General features: G+C 45.0%; 1 protein-coding gene across 1 annotated transcript in view; it reads right to left on the bottom strand.

Moving 5' to 3' along the window:
• Nucleotides 1-240: 240 nt before the first annotated feature.
• LOC137439776 (uncharacterized) overlaps nucleotides 241-25,302 on the bottom strand; it is a 43,502-nt gene continuing 18,440 nt past the window's right edge. Inside the window, exons 4-8 of the mRNA XM_068135867.2 lie at nucleotides 20,531-20,632; nucleotides 14,597-14,805; nucleotides 14,312-14,372; nucleotides 13,939-14,001; nucleotides 241-766 (exon numbers count right to left, since the gene is read on the bottom strand). Coding sequence (XP_067991968.2) covers nucleotides 566-766; nucleotides 13,939-14,001; nucleotides 14,312-14,372; nucleotides 14,597-14,805; nucleotides 20,531-20,632 — 636 coding nt within the window. The 3' untranslated portion in view covers nucleotides 241-565. The remainder of the gene's footprint in view (nucleotides 767-13,938; nucleotides 14,002-14,311; nucleotides 14,373-14,596; nucleotides 14,806-20,530; nucleotides 20,633-25,302) is intronic.

The raw sequence follows: 25,302 nt of genomic DNA, 5'->3' as shown, positions 1-25,302 counted from the left end.
ACTCATTCCTTCTTTCTTCCCCCTCCACTCTCTCTCCCCCTCCCCTGCCCCCCCAAACCAGTGTTCACAGGTGGCATGCCCTCTAAACATAATCTGAACAAGTTTGGGAAGTTCGTGCAACCTAGAGGGCAACCACAAGGGCACAACCCCAACTGTGGTTGCAATTCCATGGTGGAACAAATTGGAAATCTACAACAATTCCCATTCACCAGGTAAAAAATAGAGTGCTCAGGATAAAAGTCAAAATTGGGGAAACAACTTTATTACATTCACCAGGTACAAATATAATTTGGGAAATCTGTTAAAAATAAAAGGTGCGTATGACCATAGTCATGGGCGTTTCAGTTTTCACAAACACCTCCGGATCATGAGCCACCTCTGCTGGTCAAATCATTTCTACAATATCCAACAAAACAAAATGTAAGCAATCGTTTGTTTGAAATGACAAGTTAAACTCAAACACGAGGTTCTTCTGTGAATACATTAAGATTTGCTTCAAACATTGCTGCAATAAATGGGGTGATTGTTTCATTGTTTGTTTGTTTCATTTCATTCAATGATTCATTCATTCATTGTACCGTCTCCGTGCAGACGCTCCTCCACGAAAAGCCATGGGAGCATCGAGCACATGTTGCCGACTGCGGACGAACTCAAACCGCTGCATCATCCGGCTCAGCATACGTTGGGAACGAGCTGCCTCTCTGTTGGTTTGGGTCTCCTGAGAATGGATTTCTGCGAGCTGGGTCTCCCGCTTTCGTATATCCTCCTGGTAATCACATAATGATTATTTTAAATGCAGATATCCGAACTCAGAAGAGATGAAAGGGAGATGGCAAAGGAGCACACTGATGATCATGGAAAGGTTCGGGTTCGGGTAGGTCAGGGTATATGGAAGATGTTGTATTAACATGGAAAATATTCCACAAATCATCTCTGCACATCTTCCATGAATAAAGCTTAAAACAATCAACTAGGATTATCAAATGAACATGTTGGTACATTAAGGGAAAAAAACAAAAAACAATTAACCAGTCTGCTCTGGGAAAAATATATACCTTACAAAAAAAAGAGGTTATAGGAATAGCCAAAAGCACATGCGCACAAGTCTGCATACGAAACTGAAAATCAAACTTGGGAAAACAAAATATCTTTCATTAAAATCCACATTGAATTGTTTGCTCGTCACTTACTGAGCGCAAGCTAAGTGGCTCAAGTTTAACATCGTATTTGAACCTCATCTATATCCTCATAATGGAGTAATTAAACAGCCGCCATTATGCTAAAGTAGTAAGCAAGCTGGGTTACTACACGAGGTAGTAACAGGATGGACATATTGTGTGTGCAAAGGACGAGGGGAGGGGAGCAGCTCGCCTCACCAGGCGTCGTTAGAGGAACGGGCTTATTTTAGCTGAGGATAATGACTGTACCTGAGTTGCTGAGCTGTGTTGTCATGATTTACACCAATCATAATACAAACAATTATTTTGCACAAATTTATTTGTAGTGTTTGTGATATTACATTTTATAAGCAATTTAGGTTGAAAAAAAAAAAAAAAAAAAAACCCTCAGCACACACATACATACAGGAGGGGTAGGTGCAGACTGGAAGTGTGGGACGATTACACTGCACCACCACAAAATAAAAAACCTCACCACCACGTAATTCAAAACACACCACCACCACGTAATTCAAAACACCTCACCACCACGTAATTCAAAACACCTCACCACCACGTAATTCAAAACACCTCACCACCACGTAATTCAAAACACTTCACCACCACGTAATTCAGAACACCTCACCACCACGTAATTCAGAACACCTCACCACCACGTAATTCAGAACACCTCACCACCACGTAATTCAGAACACCTCACCACCATGCAATTCAAAACACCTCACCACCACATAGTTAAAAACACCTCACCACTACATAATTCAAAACACCTCACCACCACACAATTCAAAACACACCACCACACAATTCAAAACACACCACCATGTAATTCAAAACACCTCACCACCAAGTAATTCAAAACACCTCACCACCACGTAATTAAAACACCTCACCACCATATAATTCAAAACACCTCACCACCACATAATTGAAAACACCTCACCACCACATAATTGAAAACACCTCACCACCACGTAATTCAAAACAACTCAGCACCATGTAATTGAAAACACTTCACCACCATGTGATTCAAAACACCTCACCAACAACGTTATTAAAAACACTTCACAACCACGGAAGCAAAAGTTTGATGGAGTACTTCAGTGACAACAGACACTGCCCACATTTGTAGATACTAGGGCATGCCCGTACTATATATATATCTAAAATTATATCCCCCCCCCCTCTATTTACATGAAATGGTTTGGTCCATTCGCAAAGCCAAAGCGAACGGCGAACGGCTAAATCGCCACAGCTCGGTAGCTCGCTGCTCTCTGATTGGTCGAATCGTTTTTTGGACATAGCTCGGTAACTACTTGTCCGATTAATATGAAACCTTGAAAAGGCACATCCTCGGGTCCCCAGCAATATACCTGGCAAGTTTCAAGTATATCGGACCGGTAGTTGTCGAGAAACAGCGGTCGCATACACACAGAGATTACTGGAATTATAGATAGATATAGATACATGACTGTACCTGAGTTGCTGATTTGTCATGGTTTACACCAATCATAATACAAACAATTATTTTGCACAATGTATTTGTAATATATGAGATATTACATTTTATAAACAATTGAAGTTGAAGATTTAAGTAAAAAATATATCGTACCAAACTTCTGGTATGCACATATCTCTCCCGTCGGTATGTCCTAAGGGTATTTTTTTGAAAACATTTCCAGTTTTTTTTTTTTGGGGAATTTTTTTGGGGAACTTTTTTTTTTTTTCAACTTCAATATATATATAAAACACAGTTTGTGTGTGTGTAATGTTACCGATAGACTCCTAAACGGAGAGGCTTACGTGCTTGATATTTGGCATAGACATGCCCATTGAGCCTGGGACGAACATGGCCGAACTCAAAATATTTGACGATCCATATTTTTTATTCATATTAACCTCAGCGCATTTCAGCGAAGTACCCGCTAATCTCAGCCGGTTCCAGAGCAGCTCGCTGATTCGCTCAGAGCGATCACGTGATGTTCCATCCCGTCACACGTCACACGTTTTTTCACCTTTTATGCGATCGTGTTTTGTATCGATTTTGTGCGATATGAATTAAATGTCTTTGAAACAGCTGTGAAACGTCTTTCCACAACCCTTCCGTAACCGATTGGAGCAGTTTATTGCCGCACAAAACGAGATCCGCGAAGCAAGTTGGTCGAGTCATGCTGACCAAGATGGCGACACGGCGGCTTCACTTTTCACGGAGTATGAGCGTTCTATATATTTTCAATTCAGTGCGCCCGTGATTTGTGGCATAGACATGACCATTGGGCCTTCACGGTGTAATTTGTGCGAGGCTTTTGTCCAAGTGAGCTTGAGTCGAGAGGGCGAATGTACGGGTTGGGAATGTACGGGTATCCCTTCCCCCGCCCGGCAACGCCGGTACTGGAGGACGTCACAGGATCGGTGAGTCTCCAAAATCCGCTTCGTGCTGTTGCGAATATGCAGGACAATGTCCGATTGTTGTGCTGCTCTCCGACCATGAGAACTGCAACGTCATTGTTGACTGGCCATCCCCTTCCCCCTCCCCCCTCCCTTCCCCCTCCACCCTACCCTTCCTCCTCCTCCCTTTTCCCCCTCCCCTTCCCCCATCCCCCTCCCACCTTTCCCCTCCCCCATTCCCTCCCTTTCCCCCTCCCCCCTCCCCCATTCCCTCCCTTTCCCCCTCCCTTTTCCCCCTCCCCTCCCCTCCCCCCGGCAATGACAACAACAACATGCATTTTAAGGCCATTTTCCCTGCTAGAGCGGGGGTTAGCCTTGCGGTCCCCATGACAATCTTCTCCATTTTGCCCTATTTTCTGCATCTCTCCTTGTTAACCCCCTTGCCCACATTTCTTCTTCCACCATCTTTAGCCAAGTCTTTCTCGGTGTTCCCCGTCCTCTACTTCCTTCTACATTAATTTCCATCACTCTTCTCAACCAGTCACTTTCATCCTTCCTCAACACATGACCAAACCATCTCAACCTGTTCCTCTTCACAGCATCAATCACAGGCAATATTCCCATCATCTTTCGCAATTCATCATTTGTCTTCCTCTCTCTCAAAGATACTCCGCACATCCAGCGAACCATTCGCATTTCCACCCTTTCCAGCCTTCATTGCTGCTCTACGTTCATTACCCATGTCTCGCTCCCATAAATCATAACACTTCTCACACATGCAGCATACACCTTTCCCTTCAGCTTCAGCGACACTCTCCTCCTCATCAGCACGCCACTCAGTTCCCGAAACTTCTTCCATGCACATCTCTCGAGCAACCGTTGCCGAGTCTGATCCACCTTCTCCATTCAGCATGTCTCTGAGGTAGCAAAATGTTTTCACACCTTCCAGCTTCACGCCGTCTCCAAGATCCAACTCAACATTTCCTCCATCTGCAGCTCCCTCTGTGCACACCTTACATTTGAATGTAGCTGCCACACTGGTAAATGACCCTCTCAGACCACTACATTTTTGATGAACCCACTCAGCGCACATAGTACATTGAATGGAGTTCACTCCGACACCCTTCCTGCACACAGCACACGGCCACTTCGCAGTTCTTTCCACCTCACCACATGCTTTACCACTTGCCATCACCTTCGTCTTTCCGATATTCACCTTCAGACCTTTTGTCTCCATACATTCCTTCCACTTGTTCATCTTTTCCTTCAGTCCATCCATACTTTCCGCAATCAACACCAGATTATCTGCATACAACTCCCACGGTAAACCCTCCTTTATGTTCTGAGCCAGCACCTCCATCACAGCTACAAATAGTAGTGGACTTAGTACCGACCCCTGATGCACTCCCACCTTCACCTCAAACTCACCACTGTTCCCATCCTTCATCCTTACAGCTGTGCGCGCTCTTTTGTACATTGCCATCACTACTCTGATCAACCATTCCTCCACTCCTAACTTCCTCAATGCCCATGTCAAAACTTTGCGTGTAACCCTATCGAATGCTTTCTCCAGATCAACAAACCCAAGAAACAACTTCTTCCTCTTCTCCATGTACTTCTCCTGCAACTGCCTCACAATGAAAAGCGCATCTGTCGTTCCTCTTCCTGGCATAAATCCAAACTGCATTTCGTCGATCTTCACTTTCTTCCTTATCCTCCTCTCCAACACCCTTTCCAATACCTTCATTCCATACTCCAATAACTTTATCGCTCGGTACGAGCCACACTCCAGAGGGTCACCTTTCCCCTTGTATAGAGGGACGAGGGTACTCAGTTCCCAATCCACTGGAATGCGGCCTTATTTCACCACGATTACAGATCTCTGTCATTCTCTTCACACCCCAACTTCCTGCTGCCTTCAACATATCTCCCACAACTCCCGTCGGCCCTCCCGCTTTTCCACTCTTCATCGCTTCATCGCTTTTATCGCTTCCTCAACTTCCTTCTCAGTTATCTTCTCTGCCGGTCCTAAAACTGGGTTACTCTCTATGTTGCCATCCCATTCATTCTCTGTATTCAACAGCATTTCCATATATCTTTTCCATCTTCCTTTTTGAATTATGTGGTGGTGAGGTGTTTTTAAATCACGTGGTGGTGAGGTGTTTTTAAATCACGTGGTGGAGAGGTGTTTTTAAATCACGTGGTGGAGAGGTGTTTTGAACTACATGGTTGTGAGGTGTTTTGAACTACATGGTGGTGAGGTGTTTTGAATTACATGGTGGTGAGGTGTTTTGAATTACATGGTGGTGAGGTGTTTTGAATTACGTGGTGGTGAGGTGTTTTAAATTATGTGGTGGTGAGGTGTTTTGAATTATGTGGTGGTGAGGTGTTTTGAATTACGTGATGGTGAGGTGTTTTGAATTACGTGGTGGTGAGGTGTTTTAAATTACGTGATGGTGAGGTGTTTTAAATTACGTGATGGTGAGGTGTTTTAAATTACGTGATGGTGAGGTGTTTTGAATTACGTGGTGGTGAGGTGTTTTGAATTACGTGGTGGTGAGGTGTTTTGAATTACGTGGTGGTGAGGTGTTTTGAATTACGTGGTGGTGAGGTGTTTTGAATTACGTGGTGGTGAGGTGTTTTGAATTACGTGGTGGTGAGGTGTTTTGAATTACATGGTGGTGAGGTGTTTTGAATTACGTGGTGGTGAGGTGTTTTAAATTACTAATTGGTGAGGTGTTTTAAATTATGTGTGGCGAGGTTGTTACGGATTCGTCACTTCCGTTGTGGTGGTTTTCATCCACTGTAAACATTTTTGATTCCATGTACTATTATTGTTTTAAAAAAGGTTTATTGTTCATGAGCAAGGAGGCTTGCTTGCTTCGATCTCTCCACAGCATCGAAGTCCTTTCCAAGGGTGTGGTGCTGACCGGGCCGCCGTGGTGTTCGCTTTAAAGCCCGACCGAATATCGTTGCTGCTTTCCGCCGCCGAAATCCAGCGCGGCTTGGGCGATTCTGCCCCTGTTTGGAGAACACCCAGCGAGGCCTTCATCGGGGTCAGGCGAGCAAGGGCGTGTCGGGACCTGGTTCTGCCATTGACCGAGTGGTTCGCACCAACCGGAGCTGTTTTCGGATGATGTGCTGATGTCCTTGGACTTTGCGCCAGGCTCTGGGCCGACGTGGTGTGTGGTGCTGATATTTTGAGAGGCTTGATTTAATACCCCAACCTCTCAACCCCACCTACTTTTCTGCTACCCCGCCGTTATTATTTGCTCGTATTTTTTAAGTGAAAGCCCACAATATATTATATCCTTATATAGATGTACACATTATATATATATATATGTGCTTATATATATGGACTTCCGCTTCCGGTCCGGTCGAGCAAGGAGGCTTGCTTCGATCTCTCCACAGCATCGAAGTCCTTTCCAAGGGTGTGGTGCTGACCGGGCAAACGTGGCGTGGTGCTGACAGGGCCCCGCAGCCGTGATGCCCCCCCCCCCCCCCCCCCCCAGAATTTCCATGTTTTAAACGTTTCCCAGTGTTTACCCTGGATTAGAATAGGTACACCGTATCCCTGCGTGTCGTAAGAGACGACTAAGAGGGTTGGCGCCAGGAAGGGCATCCAGCCATAAAAACATTGCCTCAAAAAGAGAACCATGACAATTACAACTACATATGGGCAGGGTACAGCCCGAAGTGGAGATCGGTTTCTGAGGTTTGGGACATGGAATGTAGGGACAATGACAGGGAGATCAGGAGAAGTGGTGGAAGTATTGGTCAGAAGAAGAGTGGACATATGTTGTGTGCAAGAGACGAGATGGAAGGGAAGTGGTGTGAGAATGGTGAAGGGTAGGCAGGGACAGAAATACAAGTTTGTGTGGCAAGGGTGCCCAGAGGGTGTGAATGGTGTTGGTGTCCTGTTTTCTGAGGAGTTTGTAGACAGTGTGGTGAGTGTGACTAGAGAGTGATAGGTTGATGATGGTGAAAATTATGATTGGAAAGCTCTTGGTGAACGTCATCTCGGGATATGCTCCGCAGGTTGGTCGGAGCGATGAAGAGAAGGACAAGTTCTGGTGTGCGATAGAGAAGCTGATGGAAAACGTGAAAGATGAGGAAGTTGTTGTGGTAGGAGGAGACCTAAATGGACATGTGGGAAGGAGTATGGATGGTTTTGAGGGAGTTCATGGGGGTTACGGATATGGTGTGAGAAATGGAGAAGGTGAAAGGATTTTGGAGTTTGCTGATGGAGCTGATTTGTTGATTTGTAATACTCAGTTCCAGAAAGAGGATAATAAGCTTGTTACATACACGTCAGGTGGGTCGACGACAACCGTTGACTACCTGATGGTGCGTAGGCGAGATAGGGGGCACTTCCGGGACACAAAGGTGATCCCGGGGGAGGAGGCTGTTTCACAGCACCACTTGGTTGTCTGCGACATAAGGGTGAAAGGTGCGAGGGGAGCTCGGCGGGTGAAGTACCAACCGAGAATGAAGGTGTGGAGGTTGAAAGAGGTGACAGTAAGGGAGGCCTTAAAAGAGAGGCTGAGTAGGGTAGAGGATGATGTGGTTGAGCTTGAAAGTGGTTGGATGTAAATGAAAGCTAGTCTGTTGGGAGCCGTTGGTGAGGTATGTGGATGGACAAAAGGACCACCGAGGCACTCGGAAACATGGTGGTGGGATGATTAAGTTGGAAAGAGGATCGACGAGAAGAGGAAGAAGTTCAAGGAGAGGCAGAAGGCGAAGGGTACGGGAGCAGAAACAGCAGAGCGTGAAAGTTACAAGGCAGCCAAGAAGGCTGCAAAGAAAGAGGTAGCAAAGGCACAGGAGACATGTAGGAAAATGTTCGGAGAACGCTTGGATTCGGAAGAGGGTCAGAGAGCAGTATTCAGGATTGCAAAGCAGATAGCGAAAGAGAGGTGTGATGTGATGGGGGTGAGTTGCTTGAAGGATGAAGTGGGACAAATCATTGTGGACCCAGATGGAATTAAAGGAAGATGGACAAGAAAAATGGAAATGCTGTTGAATACACAGAATGAATGGGATGGCAACATAGAGAGTAACCCAGTATTTGGACCGGCAGAAAAGATAACCGAGAAGGAAGTTGAGGAAGCGATAAAAGCAATGAAGAGTAGAAAATCAGGAGGGCCGACGGGAGTTGTGGGAGATATGTTGAAGGCAGCAGGAAGTTGGGGTGTGAAGAGAAATGACAGATCTGTAATCTGGAGGTGAAAGAAGGACACATTCCAGTGGATTGGGAACCGAGTACCCTCGTCCCTCTATACAAGGGGAAAGGTGACCCTCTGGAGTGTGGCTCGTACCGAGCGATAAAGTTATTGGAGCATGGAATGAAGGTATTGGACAGGGTGTTCGAGAGGAGGATAAGGAAGAAAGTGAAGATCGACGAAATGCAGTTTGGATTTATGCCAGGAAGAGGAACGACAGACGTGCTTTTTATTGAGGCAGTTGCAGGAGAAGTGCATGGAGAAGAGGTAAGAGGAAGAAGTTGTTTCTTGGGTTTGTTGATCTGGAGAAAGCATTCGATAGGGTTCCAAGCAAAGTATTGACATGGGCAATGAGGAAGTTAGGAGTGGAGGAATGGTTGATCAGAGTCATGATGGCAATGCACAAACGAGCGCACAGCTGTAATGACGAAGGACGGGAACAGTGGTGAGTTTGAGGTGAAGGTGGGAGTGCATCAGGGGTCGGTACTAAGTGCACTACTATTTGTAGCTGTGATGGAGGTGCTGGCTCAGAACGTAAAGGAGGGTTTACCGTGGGAGTTGTTGTATGCAGATGATCTGGTGTTGATTGCGGAAAGTATGGATGGACTGAAGGAAAAGATGAACAAGTGGAAGGAATGTATGGAGACAAAAGGTCTGAAGGTGAATATCGGAAAGATGAAAGTGATGGCAAGTGGTAAAGCATGTGATGAGGTGGAAATAACTGGGAAGTGGCCCTGTGCTGTGTGCAGGAAGGGTGTCGGAGTGAACTCCATTCAATGTACAATGTGCGCTGAGTGGGTTCATCAAAAATGTAGTGGTCTGAGGGTCATTAACCAGTGTGGCAGCGACATTCAAATGTCAGGTGTGCACAGAGGGAGCTGCAGATGGAGGAAATGTTGTTGGATCTTGGAGACGGCATGAAGCTGGAAGGTGTGAAAACATTTTGCTACCTCGGAGACATGCTGAATGGAGAAGGTGGATCAGACTCGGCAACGGTTGCTAGAGTGAGATGTGCATGGAAGAAGTTTCGGGAACTCAGTGGCGTGCTGATGAGGAGGGGAGTGTCGTTGAAGCTGAAGGGAAAGGTGTATGCTGCATGTGCGAGAAGTGTTATGATTTATGGGAGCGAGACATGGGTAATGAACGTAGAGCAGCAATGAAGGTTGGAAAGGGTGGAAATGCGAATGGTTCGATGGATGTGCGGAGTATTGTTGAGAGAGAGGAAGACAAATGATGATTTGCGAAAAATGATGGGAATAGAGCCTGTGGTTGATGTTGTGAAGAGGAACAGGTTGAGATGGTTTGGTCATGTGTTGAGGAAGGATGAAAGTGACTGGTTGAGAAGAGTGATGGAAATGAATGTAGAAGGAAGTTGAGGACGGGGAAGACCGAGAAAGACTTGGTTAAAGATGGTGGAAGAAGAAATGCGGGCAAGGGGGTTAACAAGGAGAGATGCAGAAAATAGGGCAAGATGGAGAAGATTGTCATGGGGACCGCAAGGCTAACCCCCTCTCTTGCGGGGAAAATGGCCTTAAAATGCATGTTGTTGTGTTGTTGTTGTGTTCATGAACTGTTTTCAAAAGGTGAAAAGTTAGAGTTAAAAGAAACAGGTAACCGGATCGGGAACCGGACGACGAAGAGGAAGAGGAGAAGAAGAAGGCGGAGCGAGTGGAGTCGGACAAGAAGCATCGTTGCTTTGAGGTCTGAGCGAACGTTGACGAACGGGAGTCACTAGCGAACTTTCGGGTTTCCCGGGAAAGGGATTCCTGCGACAGAGTTGTCATCGCTGTGACCGATCAACCTGTGTGTCAGGTTTTTGGCGGTGGATTCCGAGGAGAATTATTATCGGCGGGCCGTTCCGTCTCGAGAACGGGCCGTCGGTCATTTTGACTGGCGCGCTTTGCGCATCGCGCAAGGTTTTTCTTTGCTTCACTTCAGCAGTTTTCACCGCATTCAGACGTATTGTGTGTGTGTGTGTGTGTGTGTGTGTGTGTGTGTGTGTGTGTGTAACGCGGCTTTTGAAGATTAATTTGCGGTTCGCCGACTGTGCTGTGAAACATCCATACCCGAGGGGGTGATTTCTCAGTCGCCTGGAGGGCGCCTTTGGATTTCCCAGTCGCCTTGAGGGCGCCTTTGTGCAGCTTTGGCAGCGGGACTGTACTTGCCATCCGAACGGGATTCTGGTCTCGATTGGGCATCGTTCTGGCGATCGCTGGAGCGGATCGACTTTGGCTTGAAGCCGGGATCGACTTAGGCTTGAAACCGGAATCAACTTGGGTTTGATGTCGGGAAAGAGACATTGGGAATGTTCTTGTTTCACTCACTTGGAGCACAGTGAGTTACATATTACGAAACTGATGGTACCATCATAGGATATATCTTGATTGTACTTTTGATTACTATTGTTGTTGTGCTGTTATTCTTGTGTGATCTTAATACAATATTTGTTTGTGAGTAACAATTGGTGTGGATTCACCATTGATCTTTGACATACAGAATAACACATTTTTCTGCCGTGACTCCTCTCGGGGCTCGGAGGTACACCATGACCAGGGGGTCAGGGAGGAGCACGTAACAAGGTGTAATCGTCCCAAATTTCCAGTCTGCACCTAACCCTCCCCTATGTATGTGCTATGGGGTTCTTTCTTGTAAAAAACAACATTCAACCTAAATTGCCTATAAAAATGTAATATCACAAACAACAAATACATTTGTGCAAAATAATTGTTTGTATTATGATTGGTGTAAATCATAACACAACAACTCAGGTACAGTCATTATCCTCAGCTAAAATAAGCCCGTTCCTCAGTAACGGCGCGTGGTGAGGCGAGTGCAGCGAGCCGAGCCAAGCTAGTGTGTATGTATATATATATATATATATATATATATAGATATAGATACATATACACACACACACACACACACACACACACACACACACACACACACACACACACACACACACACACACACACACACACACACACACACACACACACACACACACACACACACACACACACACACAGTGCATTCAGACCCCTTCACTTTTTTCACATTTTGTTATGTTGCAGCGTTATGCTGAAATCATTTAAATTCATTTTTTCCCTCATCAATCTACACTCAATTCCCCATAATATGAACGAATGAATGATCGTTTTAAGGCCATTTTCCCCGCTTGAGCAGGGGTTAGCCTTGCGGGCCCCATGACAATCATGGTTTCCTGTTTGAGGCAATGTTTTTATGGCCGGATGCCCTTCCTGGTGCCAACCCTTAGTCGCCTCTTACGATGCACAAGGATACGGTGTACCTATTCTAAACCGGGATCAATACCCCACAATGACAGAGAAAACAGGATTTTAGAAAGTTTTGCAAATTTATTAAAAAAAAAAAACTGAAATATCACATTTACATAAGTATTCAGACCCTTTGCTATGACATTTGAAATTTAGCTCAGGTGCCTCCCATTTCTCTTGATCATCTTTGAGATGTTTCTACACCTTGATTGGAGTGCACCTGTGGTAAATTCAATTGATTGGACATGATTTGGAAAGGCACACACCTGTCTATATAAGGTCTCACAGCTGACAATGCATATCAAAGCAAAAACCAAGCCATGAGGTCAAAGGAACTGCCTGCAGAGCTCAGAGACAGGATTGTGTCGAGGCACAGATCTGGGGAAGCCTACAAAAAAATTTCTGCTGCATTGAAGGTTCCCAAGAGCACAGTGGCCTCCATAATTCTTAAATGGAAGAAGTTTGGAACAACCATGACTCTTCCTAGAGCTGGCCGCCGGGCCAAACTGAGCAATCGGAGGAGAAGGGCCTTGGTAAGAGGTGACCAAGAACCCGATGGTCACTGGCTGAGCTCCAGAGATCCTGTGTGGAGATGGGAGAAACTTCCAGAAGGACAATCACTGCAACCAACACTCCACCAATCTGGGCTTTATGGCACAGTTAAGTGGCCAGACGGAAGCCAAACAGTTCAATCTTGGTTTCATCAGACCACAGAATCTTGTTTCTCACAGTCTGAGAGTCCTTTCGGTGCTTTTTTGCAATCTCCAAGCAGGCTTTCATGTGTCTTTCACTGAGGAGGAGGCTTCCGTCTGTTTTTTTTTTTGTTTGTTTTTCTTTTTGCAGCCTTATGCTGAAATCGTTTAAATTCATTTAAATCGTTTAAAGAGGTTTTTTTTTCTTCCCCCATAGATTAGCCATCGCAGCAAAGATTGGTATTTCCCTCAGCGAAGCGACGGGTCTTGTATATATAAAGAAGGATGCACGGAACATCAACGGAATTTAAAAATGCGATTTTTAAATCTAAATTTCATGCTGGGAGGCCCTGTCTGTGAAGCACCAGGATGACAGTTTATATTTGGGTCAGGAATCAAACCCAGAAAATATAGCTCAAAATCAGGAAAAAGGAGGAGGAAGCATAAATTGAAGACGAAAGGGGGGAGAGGGGGGTTGAAGCACAATCAAACCCCCATGCCCCCCCCCCCCCCTCCCTGTATACCCCCCTTTCCCCCATATACCACCTTGGACCCCAATTTCATAATGCCACGAACAAACTTTGGTACATCACAGGTGGTGAAGGATGTGGTCAATCAAGTTTCATCGAAATAGTGTGTGTAGTTTCAGAGGAAAAAGCAAATAACTATTTTCATCAGCATTTTTGGAGAAGATGTGATTGTGATTTCAGAGAAAGTGATTTCCATCACAATCCCATCAGCAGTTTAGGAGAAGTTGCAAGTGTTTACAGACTGATGGAATGATGACGTGCTATCGCATAAGCTCCCCAGAACTACATTCTAGGTGAACTTTTGCAGGAGAAAAAGAAAGATAATTTGCGAGGACAAAAATGTGAAGGGCAATTCGGAGAGAACACTGTTCGTGCTAAAATTCCATCATCTTCACAAATATCAAGTATTTACCTCCAACATGACTATCGTATGGGACTTCTTTTTTATCCCGAGATTTGCACAACAAAAATGACTAGCACCACCTAGCAAAATAAAACGACAGGTGTAATAATTCTCCTACGAGACTCCTTGCCAAATTTTCATTTTGGAAATTAAAGAGCAATCCATGCTAATTTTTTGAAATTCAAGACCGATCCGTGCAAATCACGACACGGTCAGGCTACGTTACCTCGACATCTTTTTGGCACTGCTGCTGTCCTTGAAGTTCTGCCTCAAAAGTGTTCAGTTTCTCCTGCAAAGAGCAATGTAGATGGAGCACAGTGTACAGCGAGGATTTAAAAATAAGAAAAAACAAAAAAAAACCAGGAAAAGACATTTGCACATTGTCAGCCACCCTTCAAAGGCAAAAGACTAATTTAGGCTGGGAGGCCTCTTTTTTTCTTTTCTTTAAAAGCCTGGAAGCTTTTTTGCCAATGCAGTCACTTCCACCCCGATTAGTGTACATAGTGTGCCAACAACAGCAGCAAAGCCGAAATGATATTTCAGAAACTAGTTTATCAGCTTGTGCTTCAAGTCTCGAAGGCTTTTCACAAGTAGGTCACCTGCAGCTGCTGTACTTTATTCATTTGGTCGATGTGCTTCTTCAAAGCATCCTCTTGCTCTCTGCGGGGACAGGATTTTAACAAGGCTATTGTCCACGGAAGAAGACATGGGATGTACAAGTCTATTCCCAATCCCCTCAGCTGACACACACAGTGGCCTACCTGGAATTCCAAGGGATTTTGTACAAATAGTCGATGGAAAGAAGAAGCCAAACTTTTAAAATCTTCACTGAACACCTAAAACCCTTCAAAACTATTTAATAGAAATGCATTGTCAAAGCTCACCTGATTTTCCTTTCCAAGCTGACTTTCTTATCAAATATCTGTTCCCTGTGATTGGCCACCTTCGCTTCCACGTCCTTCACCAGATCGGACAACTTGATCCGCAGTTTTTGCAAGGCCTCTTGACAGGTGGGCTGCAAGTATCGGGGTTCACCATCCTTCCTCCCTTCAGGAGCCGGACAAAGACTCTCAAGAACGTCTTCCAAATAACACTGCAGTGACAGGAACAGGATTCCCACCCCCAAGAAAAAGTCAACTCACCTACAGTTGAAAAAAATGGCAAATTTACAACTTGAAATACAATTTGTTTTGTGCATTTCATATCTCTGTCCTTTCAAAATGGTAATTGTTGAAAATGTACATACTAAATGCTTGTTGCATGCTTTTGCAAAATAAAAGCAATAACCATGAACATGTTTTTTTTTTTTGTTTTTTTTTAACTTGGAAGACATTCATTAAGCAAGTACACAATAAACTTATCCTATTTGCACTTCAAATCAAGACATGTTCAAACAACCACGCATGTCAATACAAACAAAATCGAGATTGTAATGAAACGAGCAATTTGTATCCTAACCACCACAACAACAGATTTTCCTGCTGGAGAGCAGCACGTGCCACATTTAGAGAAACCGAATTGAGACGAGTTGAGACCTGGAGATCTGCACCCTCGTGAGACGAGTTGAGACCTGGAGATCTGCACCCTCGTCTGGGTTAGAATCTCTGGCAAGCGACACTCATCCTGGTGTCTCGCAAGCAGACTGAGGCATCAATGTGTGTACGGTTCCTCAGATGGACGTTAAACTGGGCGTCCCTCCCATCTGCCAGCATTAGTTGGTGGAAGTTAAAGGATCCCATGGTGTCCTTTGCAAGAGTAGGCGAGCTATCGCCCGCACCCTAAACAAATTACAAACAAGTACAGATACATTCAAAGTACACTGCCCCATGGCAAATAAATAAATATCCTCCAGCACGGCATTTCCGGGGCTCCTTGTGTGCCCAGCAATACAGCCATTCAGCTCATAGAGACTATTGAGAGGGAGAGGTGTACAATAATTGATTGATTAATTGCATAATTAAAATCAATAAACATTGACCATGAAATATTTTCTGAATTGGCTAATAGCATACCTAAACCACCAGTGCCGAAGCTGCAACTTTTTGAAAATTAATGAAATAAGTCAGTATTCGAAAAAATTAAATAATTAATTCATTAATCAATAAATAATTAATTGATCAATCAATACGAGTGACGAGAAGAGGAAGAAGTTAAAGGAGTGGCAGAAGGCGAAGGATATGGGGGCAGAAAAGGCAGAGCGTGAAAGTTAAAAGGCAGCCAAGAAGGCTGCAAAGAAAGAGGTAGCAAAGGCGCAGGAGGCATGTAGGAAAATGTTCGGAGAACGCTTGGATTTGGAATAGGGTCAGAGAGCGGTATTCAAGATTGCAAAGCAGATAGCGAAAGAGAGGTGTGATGTGATGGGGTGAGTTGCTTGAAGGATGAAGTGGGACAAATCGTCGTGGACCCAGATGGAATTAAAGGAAGATGGAAGAGATATATGGAAATACTGTTGAATGCAGAGAATGAATGGGATGGCAACATAGAGAGTAACCCAGTTTTAGGACCGGCAGAGAAGATAACCGAGAGGGAAGTTGAGGAAGCGATAAAAGCAATGAAGAGTAGAAAAGCGGGAGAGCCGACGGGAGTTGTGGGAGATATGTTGAAGGCAGCAGGAAGTTTGGGTGTGAAGAGAATGACAGAGATCTGCAATCTGGTGGTGAAAGAAGGCCGCATTCCAGTGGATTGGGAACTGAGTACCCTCGTCCCTCTATACAAGGGGAAAGGTGACCCTCTGGACTGTGGCTCGTATCGAGCGATAAAGTTATTGGAGCATGGAATGAAGGTATTGGAAAGGGTGTTGGAGAGGAGGATAAGGAAGAAAGTGAAGATTGACGAAATGCAGTTTGGATTTATGCCAGGAAGAGGAAAGACAGACGCTTTTTATTGTGAGGCAGTTGCAGGAGAAGTACATGGAGAAGAGGAAGAAGTTGTTTCTTGGGTTTGTTGATCTGGAGAAAGCATTCGATAGGGTTCCACGTGAAGTAGTGACATGGGCATTGAGGAAGTTAGGAGTGGAGGAATGGTTGATCAGTCGTGATGGCAATGTACAAAAGAGCACGCACAGCTGTAAGGACGAAGGACGGGAACAGTGGTGAGTTTGAGGTGAAGGTGGGAGTGCATCAGGGGACGGTACTAAGTCCACTACTATTTGTAGCTGTGATGGAGGTGCTGGCTCGGAACGTAAAGGAGGGTTTACCGTGGGAGTTGTTGTATGCAGATGATCTGGTGTTGATCTGAAAATTAATCGAATAAATCATTGATTAATCAATAAATCAAAAATATCCTTTACAGCCAAATCACTTGGTCATTGTAATGTCCAAATATCAGCTTTCTAGCTCAAAAGATGCCCGAGATAATGCCCAGAAGAAAGGAAATAAATAAGTACTTAATTAATCGACATTAATTAAATAACGAATCAATTAATTTAAAAACAAAAAATAACGTTTTTTATTTTTGTGCCAAAGTGCCAAGTGCCAAAGCACTTGCTCACTATTATGCCGAAATTTCAGCATTCTAGCTCAAAGGATTTTTATTTTTTTTAATTTTTTTTTGGATACTGAATCGAGGCTCGTGAAAGAGCTAACATTTATTTCACAAACAAATCAACCAGACAAACAAAATATATAAAAGGAGCGAGCAGAAGACAAGATGGGAAGAGAAGGGGAAGCACACAACCACAACATTTGAGAGCAGGGAGAAGTGTGGGAGGGAGAGGGCTTGGGGGTAGGAGGCATGGGAAGGGGAGGGGGGGGGGGGGGGTGTGAGAGGTATAAAACACAAGGGGACCGAAATTAGCGGGGGTAGAAAAGATCAAGGTTTTGGATGGGGGAGGATAAGAGATGGTGGTGACAGCTGTTTTAAAGACCTGGAGGGTGGAGTGGGATTGAAGAGAGTGAGGGAGTTTGTTCCAGAGGCGGGAGAAAAGAGGAATGAAGGAGTGAAGGTGAGCAGAAAGTCTTGATTTTGGCAGTTTAACCATAAGAGGGTTGCAGGCAGATCTTGTGTGACCTACAGGAATATTTGGGGGACAGAGCCCAGAGAGGGCTGGGGGGCAAGGCCAGAGAGGAGACGGTAGAAGACGGAAAGAACACCAACCTACCTGCGGTGAGTGAGTGAGTGAAAGGCCCTTGGAGTTAGCTTCATCGCGGGAGATTCCAATGATTCTGAACGCTTTGGTTTTAACAGCGTGAAGACGGGCTAGGTGTGAGGCAGGAACACCAGACCAGAGGGGAGAGCAGTATTCCATAGAGCTGCGGATGAAAGCCTTGTATGTGGTGAGGAGCTCAGGTGTGCCAAGGAAGGACTTCGCACGACGGAGGATGCCCAGTCGGCGACTGGCTTTGGAGGCCAGATTTGAAATGTGGTTTTCCCAAGAAAGATCATGGCAAATAGTGAGACCCAAAAGCTTGAGTGACAGAACTTCTTGGAGAGGATTATTCAGAAAGTGGATGGGAGGGTTTTCCAGTCGGTCTTTTCGGAGAGACATCGTAAGAGTGTGAGATTTATCAGGATTGAAAGACATGTTCCATTTGTTTGCCCAGTCTGATTTTGTCCAGGTCTGCAGAGAGTGAGGAGGCTGCAGATTGTCGCTCCGTTCCTCATCCCTCAGATCGGCAGAGAGTAGAGTCGTCAGCAAAGAGATAGAGAGGATTTTCAAGAGAGTCAGAGAGATCATTGATGAAGACCAGAAAAAGCACAGGGCCCAGAACACTACCTTGGGGAACTCCAGCCTGAACAGGAAGAGGAGATGAGAGAAACCCATTCAGGGCCATACGTTGACTACGACCAGAGAGGAAGTCCGCCAGCCATGCATGGATATTTCCATGGATACCAAAGGAGGAGAGTTTGGTGAGCAGAGCGGGGTGCCAGACCGTATTGAAGGCACGTGAAATGTCAAGGGAGACAGCTCTAATTTCCTGTTTGGCGTTGAGGACCTCCATCCATTGTTGAGAAAGCAGAAGCAGCATGTCCAGAGTAGAGTGACCAGGTCTGAAACCAAATTGATGATCAGAGATCAAGCCATTGGAGAAGAGGAAAGATTTCATATCTGAAGCAATGATGGATTCCATGACTTTGCTGATAATTGGGAGAAGGCTGATTGGTCTGTAGTTGCTGGGATCTGTTTTTGCACCTTTTTTGTGCAAAGTGGTGATGTTGGCTGATTTCCAAGCAGATGGCAGATGACCTTGAGCAAAAGAGAGGGTGAAGAGAACAGAAAGAGGGAGTGAAAGAGCGGAAGCACATGATTTTAGGACCCGTGGGCTGATGCCGTCAGGACCAGTTGCAGAATCAGAGTCGAGGGTTGACAAACTTTTCCACCTTGTCAGGAGGAAAGGACACAGAGTCCAGGAGCAGCTGGGTACGACTGGGTACGGTGGGTACAGAGAGGGATGGGTTTGGGACACAAGATTTAGAGGCAAACACAGAGTTGAGGCATTCAGCTTTTTCACGTGCGGAGTCAGCCGTTAAGCCGTTTGAGGTGAGGGAGGGGATGGAGGGGGAACAAACACCAGAAACAGATTTGACCAGACGCCACCAGGATTTGGAAGAGGGAGACAGATAAGAGAGTTCGGTCTTGAGAACGGTGAGATATTGTTTCCTGGCTCTCCTGAGGGTGGACACACACTTGTTTTGGGCTTTGTGAAAGGAAATGAGATTTCCTTCCGTTGGATTTGCTTTCCAGGAGACGAAAGCAAGTTGTTTCAGGGCAACAGCCTCACCACAAGATTCCGTGTACCATGGACGGGAGGAAGGGTATGACAACTGAAGACGAGATGGGATAAATCTGTGCATGAGAGAGAACAATTTACTTTGAAAGAATTCCCAGGATGAGTTGATGTCAGAGGCGGTAGAGATGGGAGACCAGTCCAGATGATAGATGGCCGCTTGAAGACCGTGCTAGTTGGCCTGAGTGAAATGCCAGACTCGTCGACGCTGAGGAGGCTCTCTGAGAATGGTCAGAGAGATGTCCACTTTGACAAGCACATGATCAGATGAGCCGATTGGAGCAGAAGAAGAGCAGCAGACATTTTCAGGGAAGTTTGTCATAACCAAATCCAGAAGAGAAGATGCTCCGTTGACTGAGATCCGGGTCGGGAAATTGACAGATTGTGTCAGTCCCAGTGAGTCGCAGAAGTCCTTTGCTGAAGAGCCATGGCTGGTGAGAGAGGTACCCACACCCAGCCAACTGGCATGGTGACAATTGAAATTACCACATATGAGGAAGAGAGAGTTGGGATGGGTAGATAGAAGTTGGTCCATATTATCAGCATTGATTAATCAATAATATCTGAGATATCTCAGATATCTGAGATGGCTGAGATATCTCCAGGACAAACAAACAAGAAACCGGAGTGAAAACTGAGTACGCCCTTTCTGAGATGATAGATATTATTATCAATAATATCTGAGATGGCTGAGATATCTCCAGGACAAACAAACAAGAAACCGGAGTGAAAACTGAGTACGCCCTTTCAGCGCGCGTCATGCAGCGCTTGGAGATGGCATAGGAAAGGAGCAGTGTACAATTACTGCCTTAACCTACAGAGGATGTGCAATGGCGGCACAGCCATGCCCCCAGCAAATGATGCTACCCCACAGCATTGCACAGCATTCAAAAGAAGACTTGCACACTCAGAACTGACAACTAACACCTCAAACATTAATTACAATATTACTAAAACAGCCCACACCTCAAGGGTTGGTCGAAGCCAAAGTTGCAAGAACGCTTGCATATAACAGTACTATTCAAGGTCATGCCCAAAGTGCTGTGGGGAAGGAGGGGCAGGGGGAGAGTGGAGAGGAAGTGTCATTATCACCATGTTCTCATTGTCACTTTGCATTTCATCGTGCTGGACCCGAAGCTGCTCTTTTTGCTCGCGTATCAAATGCAGCCTCTGCATGCAAGCTTCTCTCTCGGCCTGGGGGAGGGGGGGAAAACAAACAAAAAAATCACTCATGTATGTAACTTTGTCAGGTAAAACGCATCTCGCTATAGGAGATCGGTACCGATGATAAATTACAGTGAAACCTTGACTTACGAGTGCACCAACTTACGAGTTTTCCGAGATACGAGCCGTCGCTCGGTCGATTTTTTGCTTTGTGATGCGAGCCGAGATCTGAGTTACGAGTTTACGCCACCCGCCACTAGGTGGCCCAGCGAGCGTTCAGTTCACGTGGTTATCTTGCCGTGCAAGCATCTCTGCCGTATCGCTGTTGCTTTGTTTTCGCATTTTGTTTATTTTGGAAAATTTCTTAGTTTTAACCATGGGTCCTAAGAAATTGAGTGCCAAGGGCAGTGCTGAGAAGAAGAAAAGGATGATGTGCTTGGATATAAAACACGTAATCGTCAAAAAACATGAGCGAGGTGTGCGTGTTGTCGACTTGGCGAGGCAGTACGATCGTAGTACTTCTACGATATGTACGATTTTGAAGCAGGAGTCGATAAAGGCTATAACGCCAGCCAAGGGCGTTAAGATTATTTCAAAGCTCCGGACCTCTGTCCATGAAGAGATGGAGAAGTTGTTGTTTGTGTGGTTGACAGTGTCAGTAAATACAGTGAGTAAATACAGTGATGAGTGTGAGTAAATACACTTAATAAAACCAGTTTATTTCTTTACATTCTCTTTTATTATGTACAGTACATACGAGGTCGTGCTTGTTTATACATTATTTGTTATTTATAAAGTACATTTTTCTTATTTAAAAACACGGAACAAAAAAAAATTGGTGTGGTTTTTGGGGGGCTGGAACGGATTAATAGCATTTCAATTCATTTTAATGGGGAAATTTAATTTGAGAAACGAGCAAATTGAGTTACGAGCTCGGTCACAGAACGAATTAAACTCGTAAGTCAAGGTTTCACTGTATATGCATATCGCTTTTCGAGATCGGTGCCGATGATAGATACTGTATAAGCATCTCGCTATACGAGATCGGTGCTGGTGTGCGTTTGTGTATTACTGTGTGTGTGTTACTGTGTTTGTGTATTACTGTGTGTGTGTTACTGTGTGTGTGTGTTACTGTGTGTGTGTATTACTGTGTGTGTGTATTACTGTGTGTGTGTATTACTGTGTGTGTGTATTACTGTGTGTGTGTATTACTGTGTGTGTGTATTACTGTGTGTGTGTATTACTGTGTGTGTGTATTACTGTGTGTGTGTATTACTGTGTGTGTGTGTGTATTACTGTGTGTGTGTGTGTATTACTGTGTGTGTATGTGTATGTGTGTATGTGTGTGTGTGTATATTACTGTGTGTGTGTTACTGTGTGTGTTACTGTGTGTGTTACTGTGTGTGTTACTGTGTGTGTGTGTGTGTTACTGTGTGTGTGTGTGTGTGTGTGTGTGTCACTGTACTTCAAGGCAAAATGCCTTTGTGTGCTGCCGATGGGTGCACAAATTGTGACGAACGAGGATGAACAAAGGCAGGAGTGACTTTCCATCAGTAAGGCTTCAAACACTGTTACTGTGTGTGTGTTAGTTACTGCGTGTGTGTGTGTTACTGTGTGCGTGTGTTACTGTGTGCGTGTGTTACTGTGTGCGTGTGTTACTGTGTGCGTGTGTTGCTATGTGCGTGTGTGTTGCTATGTGCGTGTGTGTTACTATGTGCGTGTGTGTTACTATGTGCGTGTGTGTTACTATGTGCGTGTGTGTTACTATGTGCGTGTGTGTTACTATGTGCGTGTGTGTTACTATGTGCGTGTGTGTTACTATGTGCGTGTGTGTTACTATGTGCGTGTGTGTTACTATGTGCGTGTGTGTTACGATGTGCGTGTGTGTTACTATGTGCGTGTGTGTTACTATGTGCGTGTGTGTTACTATGTGCGTGTGTGTTACTATGTGCGTGTGTGTTACTATGTGCGTGTGTGTTACTATGTGCGTGTGTGTTACTATGTGCGTGTGTGTTACTATGTGCGTGTGTGTTACTATGTGCGTGTGTGTTACTATGTGCGTGTGTGTTACTATGTGCGTGTGTGTTACTATGTGCGTGTGTGTTACTATGTGCGTGTGTGTTACTATGTGCGTGTGTGTTACTTTGTGCGTGTGTGTTACTTTGTGCGTGTGTGTTAAACTGAACGAAACTGTCAGCTGAAGGAGCAAAAGTGTCATTGTCTTACACGATTGGTTTATTAAATTGCAGAAGCATAGCCTGGTACTTCGTCAGCTTCCCCTTCTCTCCCCATCTTGTCTTCCGCTCCCTCTTTTTGTATATTTTGTTTGTCTGGTTGATTTGTTTGTGAAATAAATGTTAGCTTTCACGAGCCTCGATTCAGTATACAAAAAAAAAAAAAAGCAGTTTGTGAGTGTATCGTCCATGGGATAGGGTGTCACTCCACTGCATCAGAGTCCACTGTACCTGCGATCTATTTTTTAAATTCCCTCGAGTCTAGATGATGGACCCAGATTGCGTATATCATATTCCCGTCAGGAAGCGATTCATTGTTACCTGGAAACGCCAGGTACTTGTGCTATTTCAATATAAAATAAAGTTTCCTTGTGACAAGTGATGCTTTTGGTCATTTTCAACTGGCGGGAATGTCTGCGATTGCAGCTGAAATCACAGAACACTGAACATGAACACCTTGTTTTAACTGAAACCACAGATGAACAGCCTCCCTGGGTTATGGTAATCCAAGGTGGAGGTAATGACTAATTTCTGGTGCCACTCACTACCGACATATGTCCACAGAGGGGTTCGCTCCAGTGATAGATATCACTCAGTCTGTGCGTTCTATTACCAAGCAGCTCGTAGAGCCCTCGCCAAGTGGCTCAAGCACTCAAGCTAGCACTCGGCTCCATGGAAACTGAAGGGAGGGCTGAATTAGCAAGTTCATTGGAAATGTCACACACCTGGATAGGCTATTTGCTCGAGTTTGTTTACGGAAGGCATGTCAGCTGAGATTAATCATTATGATTATGGGGTTAATTACCGTTATTATAATCCCAAAAATAATTTAAAATATATCCACAGGAGTGGTCAGGGGGGATCACGCCATTCTTTATAGTATTGCCAATTATTATATTACTAGCAACGGTACCCATCATAGGAGCGGGGCTTCAATTGGGAAGCCCAAATTAAAAGGCAAAATATCAGAAATTGAAGGCTTTTATATTTTAAACGATTCATATAAACATCCGTTGAATCATATCACACGCAAATCATCAAAATCTAAACAGTACATGGCTAAAGAGTACATGGACGATCACGTACCACGTATGTCTCGCATCTCGCTCGCTCTCATGTTGTCCCAATAATGATCCTTCCGCAGGTTCACCGACGGAAACCTTGTTACGACTTTTATTTCCTCGAGACAGTCAGGTTAGCTCATCTTTTCGGTGCACCTGCACGACTGGGGAACGGCCCTTGCAGGAGCTGATCCGAGGATCTCACCAAACCATCCGATCGGTAGTAGCGACGGGTGGTGTGGACAAAGGGCAGGGACTTGATCAACGCGAGCTGATGACTCGCGCTTACTGGGAATTCCTCCTTCGTGGGACACTGTCTCAAGCCCCAGTCCCCGAGCCTGACGGCAAAGGGCAAGGTACACGCTGTCCCGTCCAGTGTAGCGCGCGTGCGGCCCCAGACATGGAAGGGCATTAAACGTTCATTTAACATGAATGAATGAATGATCGTTTTAAGGCCATTTTCCCCGCAAGAGCAGGGGTTAGCCTTGCGGGCCCCATGACAATCATGGTTCCCTGTTTGAGGCAATGTTTTTATGGCTGGACGCCCTTCCTGGCGCCAACCCTTAGTCGCCTCTTACGGTGCGCAGGGATACGGTGTACCTATTCTAAACAGGGGTACACAGCGGGATCATTCATCCCAGCAAGCTGGTGCTCAATTTGCCGACCTCAGAAGGATGACATGCTGAGTCAACCCCCCTGGTGTTAATTTAGCGATCGACCGGGATTCGAACCTAGGATCCGAGGATCCCAAGCCGGCACCCGAACCGCTAAGCCAACACCAGGCTTCAATTAAACATTAAACGTTCATTAAACATTAAACGTTCATTAAAGGATTACAAAACGAAAAACATTATGAAATTACGTTCACACCGTCACGTCAAACACTACCATGAACACATACATCGTCACAATGAGAACATCGTCACAATCAACGTTATGCGAACGCGAATGTTAGGCTGGAGTCCAAACCTGAGAATGCTGGAGATCAAAGCTGAAATTGGGAAAACTAAATAGCATATTTTACTCCCAGGGGTCCCAGGATTACTCACCCAAAATATATTTGCGATCGGTTCAGCAGTTTTTACGGTACCTTCCAACAGACAGATGGACATTTGGTGAATTATAGTAAGATTATTTAATTGTACAATTTAAATTGGCCAGAGAAAAACGCCATAAGGTAAAACGACAGCTCAAGCTGCAATATATACACCTTCCCAAGGTGGGAATAGGCGAGAAAACGGAAATACATCCTGTTATTAGTCCCCTACCGGTGTACACCGGAGGGGACTATAGGTTTGCACGCCGTCCCTCCGTCCGTCAGTCCGTCAGTCCGTCTGTCAAAGAAGTTTTCCGGACTTTTTTTCTAAACGCTTAATGCTAATGATTTCAAACTTGGCACATGGTT

This window comes from Myxine glutinosa, chromosome 14 (assembly GCF_964187855.1).
Source record: "Myxine glutinosa chromosome 14, kmMyxGlut1.1, whole genome shotgun sequence".
Taxonomy (NCBI): domain Eukaryota; kingdom Metazoa; phylum Chordata; class Myxini; order Myxiniformes; family Myxinidae; genus Myxine; species Myxine glutinosa.
The sequence above is the reverse complement of the archived record's forward strand: the minus strand, read 5'-3'. Positions and strand labels throughout refer to the sequence as shown.